Source organism: Ylistrum balloti, unplaced genomic scaffold (genome assembly GCF_031769215.1).
Source record: "Ylistrum balloti isolate Yb309-2 unplaced genomic scaffold, AGI_CSIRO_Ybal_v1 Utg371770, whole genome shotgun sequence".
In the NCBI taxonomy this organism is placed as follows: domain Eukaryota; kingdom Metazoa; phylum Mollusca; class Bivalvia; order Pectinida; family Pectinidae; genus Ylistrum; species Ylistrum balloti.
The window spans coordinates 55,242-66,747 of NW_026782886.1; the positions used below are offsets into that span (position 1 = coordinate 55,242).

General features: G+C 38.5%; 1 protein-coding gene across 1 annotated transcript; it reads right to left on the reverse strand.

Annotated features, from left to right (window-relative positions):
* Positions 1–1,897: 1,897 nt before the first annotated feature.
* Positions 1,898–11,336, reverse strand: LOC132563562 (serine-rich adhesin for platelets-like). The gene is made up of 7 exons (XM_060228303.1): positions 11,250–11,336; positions 10,401–10,536; positions 7,547–7,638; positions 5,713–5,937; positions 5,111–5,199; positions 2,908–4,808; positions 1,898–2,358 (listed from the first exon to the last, which is right to left on the reverse strand). Exons 1-7 carry the CDS (start codon positions 11,334–11,336, stop codon positions 1,898–1,900), a joined length of 2,991 nt encoding a protein of 996 aa, XP_060084286.1.
* Positions 11,337–11,506: the final 170 nt, after the last annotated feature.

The following is an 11,506-nucleotide window of genomic DNA, read 5'->3' on the forward strand; positions in this document are numbered from 1 at the left end:
TTGTTCTGTATCAATTTCTTTTGATTGAAACACTGTTTTCTTGTGTCATCTTTTAATAACTAGTGAATACTAATACATCTGCGTAATTCTAGAGAAATGAACCAGTTCTCTCGTCTTAAATCATCAAAATGGACTTTATGTTAAAATTTGTGTTAAAAACACTAATGATTTCCAGTAATTAATTAAACTGACATAGAGAGTAGCTTCTGATAGAGAAATCCTACTGGTGGTTACCTGGTCTAGCTGCCTAAATTCATTTACGATAATATACCAGTAATATTTCTATGTTGAAGACTATTACATAAAGTGGGCATTGTCTGGTAACAACTACATAAACTATCACAACTCACAAGAAATAAAGTGCTCAAAAGACATGATTTATAAAATGACTCACTAGCTCTAAATTTTAGTATCCCCTTTACTGTACCCAGCTCTGAATGAGTTTCAGAAAACTTTATCATTCTCCCCTTTACTGTACCCAGCTCTGAATGAGTTTCAGTAAAACTTTATCATTCTCCCCTTTACTGTACCCAGCTCTGAATGAGTTTCAGTAAAACTTTATCATTCTCCCCTTTCACTGTACCTAGATCTGAAGAAGTTTTAATGTAACTTCCATACCCTCTTTCTAAGAATGCAAGTGTTTTGATTTAAATTCCAAGCATGATTTTTATCTAGATAGCAAGAATGCTGAAAACAGGAAACAGGGAGGGATTGACATCTTATGCTATAAGAAATAACTAAAATTGATAATCTATGTATGATGATAATTATGGAATGAGTTATGACAAGCTTATTTGACACTTGTTGATGGAAGGCAACTGACTTTTCATTCAACATAACATTAATGCTGTAGATTCTGACAAAAGGGAACATATTTGAAGTCACTTTATAAAGGACATTTTGAAAAGTGAAGCAATAATTATACCATTTAAGATGTGTCATGGCAATTCTATACTTGTTTGCACAAATCTATCAACATTAATACATTAAAAAAAAAAAAAACAAAACAGAATAAATAGTATGCAACTGAATCACGAAACATTTGATTTCATCAAAAGATGTTTATACACATGATTTTGAGTACGTGTTACATTCTGACAAAAATTCTATCACATGTAAAGTCAAGAGGCCCAATGGGCCTAGAGCACTCACCAGGTATATATATATATCAGACAAATGCTATGCCTCTCTGCCTTTCAGTTCATGAGAAGTCAATTAAATGTTTTAACAATTTTGACCCCTGTGACTTTGAACATATGTCAAGGTAACTTATTTCATCAACATTGTCAGACTTCATCCTAAGAACATACCAGTCAAATATCATGCCTGTAAGACTCTTTAGTCCATGAGAGGAAGTCATTTAAATGTTTTAACAAATTTGACCTCTGTGACCTTGAATATCAGTCAAGGTCTTTATTTTTTAAACTTTGCTGGGATTCATCCTGGGAACACACCAGTCAAATATCATGCATCTAGTCGTTTTAGATCATGAGAAGAATTTGTTTAAATATTTAAATTAGTTTGACCTCTGTGACCTTGAGTATAGGTCAAGGTCATTTCTTCTTGTAAACTTTGTCAAGCTTCATCAAAGGATCATACCAGCCAAATATCAAATGAAGTTGTTTAAAGTTGACGTCGGATGCCAGACGACAGATGCTGCGCCACAACATGCCAAGTGAGCTAAAAATGGTTCTTTTTGTATGTTTATCTTCAACGTAGTAATGTAATTTATCTATGCAGTAAAATTACATCTGCAAACATAAAAGCTGCTTTCGTTGTATATCTGAATGTCATATGCTCCAAGACATTGATAAAACCTGGTTAGTACTTATCACAAAGGCTTATAAATTAACACATTTTTTACAAAACATGTGAAATCTTCATCAATGTTATGCGATCACATTTTCCTTGTGGACTTGATGGGACTCAAGGAAACATCAAAATCATCACTTGATTCAAACAGTCTTTTCTTGGGTTCAGGTAGATAGGAATCTGACTTTGAGAACTCGCCCAAGGATGAGTTGTTTGAAAGGTAGCTGTAACCTCCCTTGGTAGCTGTTTCAAGGTCCAATGGTTTGCTGGTGTATGAGGATGTTGGGGGTGGGGCAGAGGAGGGGTAGGCAGAGGATGAGGGGTAGGTTGAAGTGAGAGAGGCAGCAGGGTAGGTGGATCTAGAGGGTGGATGAGCTGTGGAATATGTGTTACTGGCACTAATGGAAGTTACGGTGGTTGGGAGGTAGGAGGTTGTGGAGGTGGAGGAAGATAATGGTGCAGATGTATAGCGCGAGGATGAGGGGGCCGGGTCAAATCGTGATGACGAGGGATAAGCACTCTCTAGCGAAGACCTGGCAGATGTACCTGTAAAAGGAAGAGCAGAAACATCAGTTTTGTCTACAGGCCGATAATCAGAGGAATAATTCACACCACTCCCAGTCACAGCAAAATCACTACTACTACTTACAGTGTGAGTGCGGGCGCCACTACTGCCCTGGACTAGTATCTTAGACACAGGTACGTCCAGACTAGCTGACCGTGTCCTGATGCTGGGCTTATAATCGCCCCTATTCCTGGGATTCACTCCTAAATCTATGTCTGTATAGGAAAAGCTTGGTCTATCTCTACCAGAGGAATATGAAGCACTATTAAAAGCATTAGTGTGAGCTGTGTTATTAGCGTCCCCGCCTCCATCTACACCAGACACACCCTGCTCCCCTGTATAGGCATGAGAATGTGACACAGAAACAGGCTGAGACATATACAAGGACGAAACACTGGACACATGTGCAGGTTGTGACACAGAAGATGAAACATAAGGCGGCAAAACAATGTCGTCAACTGTGTCAGGGGGTGTGTCAGCTACATAGTCAGTGCTGGGGGCAGCCACAGTGTCATACATGCCACCCTTACCCATATTAGTAGCACTCATAGCATAACTACCAGCCGTAGCACCATAGTCCGAGTAGGGCCTTGTTCTGGATGGCCGTGGAGGGAGGGACGCCTTCGAGTATTCCTGGTTAGTTTCAGACAAAGAACCAGGAAGAGCCCTACCTTGTCTGTCCGACTCATACGATCCCGTTGTAAACTTGCTGACAGATGGCTTGCTGCTTGTGCTGGATGAATAGCTGGGAAGACTGAGGCGTTTTGATTTGAAGGAAGGAATATCTTCTGCCGTGGCATAGCGGCTGCCGGTACTTTGAGAAGACTTGGGAGACATAAATAGATTGTCAACAGAAGGACTCCTCCCAAAACCACTTTGACTGAGTGGTTTCCCAGACAAGGACGGCTTATTTTGGAGGGCAGAACTAGCTGAACTGTACATGCTGTTTGGCTTTGAGGGCGGCAAACTTGCTGAAGTTGTTCGCGGAGGCAGTAGATCACGATCAACAGATCTACGGTACCTTGTGGCATCACCACCACCAGCATTGTAATTGTCCGTGTACCTTTCACTGGAGGAGGTACTTGTTGATGGCACAGAATACTGATCACTATCTGTTTTGCTAGACAAATCAGATTTGTAGCTTGTAGCAGTTGACAATACTGTCCTATATTTGTTACCAATAGTGTCTGTATCACTTTGTGAAGTCCTGTATTTACTGCTTACTGAATCGGCATCCCCTACCATCACACCATAGCTAGACTTACTAGCAGCACTGGGTTTGAAGTCTTCCTCCAAACGAGGGTTGTAATATTTTGAGGAATAAGTTGTATCAGTCCTTGAAGGTTCTGTCTTTGAATAAGACTTAAAGTCATCCCTAGATTTAAAATCCTGTGTAACAACATCAGGTTTTGATTTAAAGTCATCTTTATGATCCAGAGGGTCAACTTTTGACCTGTAATTCCCCAAATAATCCTTTGTAGGCCTGTACACAGCTTCGCTATCCATGTCCTCTTCTTCTTCATCACCATGACTGCTCACCTTTTTCTCTGCTCGATTTAGAAGCTTCATACAGTCAGTAAAGTCTGGAGTAAGAGAGATATCTAGTTCATCCAACTCTGACTGGATAGCTTGAGTATCATCAAGTTCCTGATCATGTCTATCTGACCCTCTCCCAGGATGTTCAAGACTGAAACTCTCATTAAAGTCACTTCTCCTGGATGTTGGACGGAACAAATCATCATCATCTTTGCTATAGCGTTGTGTGGATGGCTTTCTTCGAGTATCAAAAAGGGAATCATCTAAAGAGCTTGGCTTTGAAAGACTAAAACTGTCACTCATTTCTGCAGTACTTGACTTCTTACTGTGTTTCAGTACACCTTTGATAGGCGAGTCCGATGACCCATTTGTAAGCGACAGTTTTGATGTCATAGGACTTGGCATTTCAAGATCAAATGATATTGTTTCACTTTTATCCCTTGGAAGATCAAATGTGACCCGCTTTGATTTGGAACCATTCTTGGAAGCTGTAGGTTTCATGCTAGCCTTTGTGTCATAAGACTTGTACCGTTCATGCAAAGACTGGTCATCGTAATGAGCGTATTTGTGTGACTCACCATTCATATAGTCTTGGTCATCTGGTTTTTTCTTTTTATCACTACTTTCCTCCCCGAACAGCTGTCGCTTGTGGCTGCCATCCACACCGTAGCCTGAGGTTAATGGAGGATCAGGGGGCAGAAAGCGTGTGTAGGAGGACTTTGAGGGCTGGCTGGACAATGTGTCTGCTTTAGACTTAGTTCGCAGTTCACCAAGTTCTGTCTGCATCTCCTCAATGTACTTGTCACTTTTCTCTAATGCCTTGTTCAGTTGGCCCACTTCCTTCTCATAGCTCTGGATTTTGGCCTCAAGTGTGGACACAGTATAGCGTCCATACCTGTTAAGATAACAGAAAAAATAATTTATAGTCAATATCAGTTTCCTCTCACCTACCAATTCATCAAATGTCTCATCCAGCATCATGAGTGATCTGAAGCAATGATTCTGTCTTAAGGAGCTAGCTGGTACATGTACTAGGATTGATATATATATATTCACTGTTCTGACTTACGGAGCTAGCTGGTACATGTACTAGGATTGATATATATATGTATTTACTGTTCTGTCTTAAGGAGCTAGCAGGTACATGTACTAGGATTGATATATATGTGTATTTACTTAAGCAGTTAATATATTTACCTGTGAGGAGAACGATTGGCAATTTCTCCTCTTAATTTCTGATTTTCATGGTTAATATTCACATTTTCCTCCTTCAAAGAGTTATTTTCCTTAGAAAAAAAAACAGTGTATTAGCATATTATCAAATGTGATTTTTAAAATTAATATCAAAATATGCTACAGAAGAATAATCTGTTGAAGAAAAAATATGCATGATAGATATGGAGTGTCTTTCAATGGTCTAGGAAATCTACAAATGTGTATTCTATATCAGATGTACCTCTCTGTGGTCTAGGAAATCTACATCTACAACTGTGTAGTCTATACTTTTGTTGGCCTTGATGGAAGTGATTGAGGGTCTTATTGTAGGAAATCAGAGTACCTAGGAAAACCTATGTGGTTCTGATTTAATGGCTTAGCAATAATTTATGAACATTAGGATATTCAATTTGGTGAATTCACTGATTAACTCAATTGAACCATACATATAGCACTAGTCGTATTTACATGTAATATGGTAAATCGTTATGAATGTATTTGTTAATATGCAATTGGGGAAAGTTGAAAAGTAAAGACTTTATAACTTCAGAGACTGTTCTAGGTTAATAGAAAAAAATGCAAACCTCTTTTGTTTTAGCCAGTTCAATCTTCACTTTCTCATAAAGTCTCTGTGCATCCTGTAGTTTTTTTGTTAGAAGCAACAGTCCATTAGTATCAGCTGTCTTTGGCAGACCTATGTCTTTAGAGGAAGTTTTGCCATCAGGGCCCCTCTTCTGTAGCTGTTGTTTCAGTACACTTACTTCTGTTTTCAGTAAGTTATTTTCAGCATTCAACCTTTCAAACTCTTCCTATGGAATCAATCATTCAGGACAAACTTTCATTTTTATGTTTGATACATTTCAGCAAAGTTACAGATGGTAATAATATAGCAGTGTAAATCTACTCATCAGGTTACATAACTACACTGCTCATAATGTTTCATAATGTAGGGTAATGAACAGCTGGCTTTACCCCAGTGGGACCTTGCTCTAGGGTGATGGACAGATGGGTGATACCTCACTGGGACCTTGCTCTAGGGTGATGGACAGCTGAGTGTTACCTCAATGGGACCTTGCTGTAGGGTGATGGACAGATGGGTGATACCTCAATGGGACCTTGCTGTAGGGTGATGGACAGCTGAGTGTTACCTCACTGGGACCTTGCTGTAGGGTGATGGACAGCTGGGTGATACCTCAATGGGACCTTGCTGTAGGGTGATGGACAGATGAGTGTTACCTCAATGGGACCTTGCTGTAGGGTGATGGACAGATGGGTGATACCTCACTGGGACCTTTCTGTAGGGTGATGGACAGCTGAATGTTACCCCAATGGGACCTTGCTCTAGGGTGTTGGACAGATGGGTGATACCTCACTGGGACCTTCCTGTAGGGTGATGGACAGATGGGTGATACCCCACTGGGACCTTTCTATAGGGTGATGGACAGATGAGTGTTACCCCAGTGGGACCTTGCTCTAGGGTGATGGACAGATGGGTGATACCTCACTGGGACCTTTCTGTAGGGTGATGGACAGCTGAGTGTTACCCCAATGGGACCTTGCTCTAGGGTGATGGACAGATGGGTGATACCTCACTGGGACCTTGCTGTAGGGTGAGGGTCAGCTGTAGGGGATACCCCACTGGGACCTTGCTGTAGGGTGATGGTCAGCTGGGTGATACCTCACTGGGACCTTGCTGTAGGATGATGGACAGATGGGTGATACCCCAATGGGACCTTGCTGAAGGGTGATGGACAGCTGGGTGATACCCCACTGGGACCTTGCTGTAGGGTGATGGACAGCTGAGTGTTACCTCAATGGGACCTACATGTAGCTGGTCTTGACATTTCATTGTATGTAGATACACTGGGTACATTTTTTGTTTTACAAGTTTATTTTATTAGTTCCAACACATTTGTATAGATGATAGTTGATTGTGCAAGATGTGCTATTTATAAAGCAGGTTTCATTACTTTAAAGCATTGAGTAGAATTTAAAAAAACACATTTGCATAAAAATGGACTTAAAAAAAAAATTACTCCTATTGTTGTAAACTAGAAGATGCCATCTTTTCTGGTTACATTTATGATTTTGTTCATATAACAGTATAAAGTTAAGTAAGAACCACAGTGTTGTTGATTTGTGGTCAAACCTGAAGATAGGAAGGTGTCCTTAGGGATATGACTTCCATGAGGGTTTGTTAAGAAAGGGCAAGACCAAAGTTAGGGAGGAGAACAAGTTACAGATTTCAAAAGAGATGTGGAGACAAGAGATTAAAATCTGTGTTATTGTATAGCTTTGAATTATAAATCTATGTATCACAGATAAACCATATGGGAAAGTGATATCAGACTTGTGTGCACACTCAGATTCCAAGATAACCATTCAGATATATCAAATGAAAGAATCTGATTAACTCACCTCATATTCTCTGTAAAGCACATCAAATCTAGCCTTGCGTAGCTCAGGGTTTGAAAGTCTGTCCTTGTCATCCATGGCTTCGTTTAATCCTCCTAAACCGGAATCAACAATGTTTAGATCAATGTGCGTCAACCACTTAAAAAATACCAACTAGATAAACAATTTATTTCCAACAAAACTTACATATGATAAAATACTATTGCAGAACTTTCATGAAAAATAAAATCTTATTTCATTGCATGAACCTAAAAGGCAATTGTAAACAATGAGCCACATGGTGTGGTATTATCCTCTTTACCATGCTGTTGTGTAAAACCAAAATAAGATATCTATATACTGGTATAACAATTTGTGACATCACTCAATTATGTACGGCTTAAGATTTAATACATCGAAAGCCTTAGTGCAAAATGTAAGGTCTTTTTCGTCAATTATCAATTAAATTTCTTTGCATCTCCTTAACATATTCAATATATTATCTTATATATCAACCTTATAGTAAGTGTTTATATCTTGATGTAGATCCTGTGTGTTTGACTGTTGATATTGGAATAGACCTTGGTATTGTCCAGGAACAAATTTATGCAACACTCTATAAAATCTGGAATAATACAAGAAGTCACAAGAAATAAAAAAATTTGATGTCAACGGAATAAATATAAAAAAAATGAAACTTAATATATACGCAAAGTTTTAATGTGTTGAGTGGAATAGTTTTGAAGTTGTAGTCTTGAAAGGAAAGTAAACAATAATTTTGTGTTTTATGACTATGCTTCCATGTTATCAGAAAAAATATATATAAAAAAATATTGTCAATAGCAAAAGGCACAACTAGGGCACTAACTTAATATATACAGCAAGTTTTGTGAAATTGAATTGAATGATTTTGAAGTTAAAGGCCGCAAAAGCTGACAGACCGACAGAGCCCAAATTAATATTCCCCCAGATTCACTTAACGAAAGATAATTAATGATTTACAACCTCTAGCGTAGTGTGGGCATGTATTGATAGAGGGTAGGTAACTCTTACAAGTATGTAGAAGTGTTGAAAGTCTCATAAACTCTAGATAACTGGTCATTCTGCTTATCAAATTCACTCTTGGTTAAAATTAAGTAAAAGACTGGCATAATAGAGTAAATCAGCTCATTTTAACTAGAAATACCTGCTGGATAAAATCCAGACACAAAAATCTGTACAGTCAATCAAGCTGAGTTGTCCTGATTAAGTCTGGATCCATTGTCCCGGGATATAAATATTTGTGTACACCTAACTGGATTATGCATTACAATAATCTATTCTGCCTTCAGTTCTACTCTGGTCTTACAAAAGGGAACTAAAAGTGAAAGTAGAAATAATCAGGCACCAGATATTGAATTACTTTGATTACCTAAGGTAAGTATCCATCTATCAAGGCATAAATATAAGTAACAATCTTAGGCAATTCCTACAAAATGCAATTTACCATTAATATTACCTTGTTTTGTGCTGTCCCTATTATCATTTAACAACAGGCTTGATTATTACAGTAGTCTCAGTCAATGTGACCTTTAATTGCTTGCTTGGTTAAAGTAAAGTTATTATATTTTTATCTGAAAGCAGAATGCCAAACTGTGGGGTTCCACTTTATCTGGAACCCATAGAAAGGACATGCACTATATAGTGTATAATATCCAAATTGGGATACACAAAGAAGTACCCATAGGCTTAAATCATATTGTCCAACATCTGGAGTAGGAGCCACACAAAAATTAGACTAACAGCTTTTATGCTTTTGATGTAATCCTTACAGCCAGAATATAGCTTGTATGGCAGGGATGTATTCCCTACAGTCAGAATATAGTCTGTACAGCAGGGATGTAGTCCCTACAGTCAGAATATAGTCTGTACAGCAGGGATGTAGTCCCTACAGTCAGAATAAAGTCTGTACAGCAGGGATGTAGTCCCTACAGTCAGAATATAGTCTGTACAACAGGGATGTAGTCCCTACAGTCAGAATATAGTCTGTAAAATAGGAATGTAGTCCCTACAGTCAGAATACAGTCTGTAAAACAGGAATGTAGTCCCTACAGTCAGAATATAGTCTGTACAGCAGGGATGTAGTCCCTACAGTCTGAATATAGTCTGTACAGCAGGGATGTAGTCCCTACAGTCAGAATATAGTCTGTAAAACAGGAATGTAGTCCCTACAGTCAGAATATAGTCTGTACAACAGGGATGTAGTCCCTAGTCAGAATATAGTCTGTACAGCAGGGATGTAGTCCCTACAGTCAGAATATAGTCTGTACAGCAGGGATGTAGTCCCTACAGTCAGAATATAGTCTGTACAATAGGGATGTAATCCCTACAGTCAGAATATAGTCTGTACAGTATGGATGTAGTCCATACAGTCAGAATATAGTCTGTACAATAGGGATGTGTTCATTAGTCAGAATATAGTCTGTATGGCAGGGGTGTATTCCTTAGTCAGAATAGAGCCTTAATGGTATGGTCAGGATATAGTCTCTACAGTTGGGATGGAGCCTCTGTGGTTGGGATATAGCCTTTATGGTGGGATAAAGTCCTTGCAGTTGGGTTATACCCTCTATAGTGGGGATGTAGTCCCTAAATTGGGGCAAAGCTGATACAGTTGGTATGTAATTATCTAGCTCAATCATGCCAAACTCTTATTTCACTCTCAAATGTTCTTACTTCCATTTAACACTTTGGACTTTAAAAATTCATTCATTGGGATCACCTTGTAAAGACCGAGAAAATGGTTATCTAGTGATAGTGTGTATTTCCTAGTGTTTTATTTCTGAAACAGCATTTGCTAGTTTATAGTTCCTGAAAAAAAGCAGTGTATCGCAGAACTTACCAAGAATTTGTCGTACAGGATTAGCAGGGTTTATGGTTATACGACAGGCTGGACATTGTTGGTTTCGCTGTAGCCATACATCCATACACTGGGAACAGAACACATGGTTGTTTGGACACAACACTGGCTGTTTTACCTGTGAAAAGAGGCATCCATTTACACAAATCAGTACTTTCATATCTATACCCACATTGTCAATATGGACTTGTATTTCCAAGAAATAAACTAAAACATTGTGAGTTAGAATAGGTAATACATAGCTACTCTCAATACACTTTCTTATGAAGCCTACTGTTTTATTGAGAAAAATGCAAATTGGAGCTATGGATTTAATTTACACTTAGTTTTCAATAGTTGGGACAATCACTGTAAAAATATATATTACAGACCCTTTCCATGAGTCAAAATGTTGCTCTCATTAAAAAGGGATACCAGGGGTTTCAAATCTGAGCTGATTTTTGGCAGGATAATGTAGGGAATAAAATAATCTACAAGTAAGTCAGTAAGTGATCACTCTCAACATTTCAATGAAATTCAGTCAGGTACATATTATATACATGGTTTTGAATTTAATTCATTTGGTATTCAGTGTATGAGTTCGCTACCAGATGATTATCCGACTTTTGGAAACGGCAGTTGATATCAGAAATATTTCTACTCACTCTAACATAGTGCACTGACAGTATATCATTCCTCCAAGAGTGTCAGTTTCCCGTGGTCAAAGAAAGCTATCCCGCCGCAAGCCTTGGATACGGCGACGCTTTTCTTATTTTACTACCAAATCGATTGATCATATATATACATGAAAGTTTTCCACAATATGACGAAACGGAGTATCAGAAAACCCACCTTTCCTAGACAAATTTGACAAGAAATCGGCAACGTGAAAGCGATTGTGCTGTGCTTGTCCCGTCTTGCATTTATGTCCGCCGCCATACTACCGGAAGTTTACAAGCGTATGGATATATCAAATGAGAACAATACATTGTTTATTTTCTTCTTTAAAGGTAGTTTGATGAATTTTTACATCTTATAATTATAGCGGAGTAATTTATCATATAATTGTAAAAAATGTGTATGTTTAAACCGAAAGTGTTGTTTTTGAT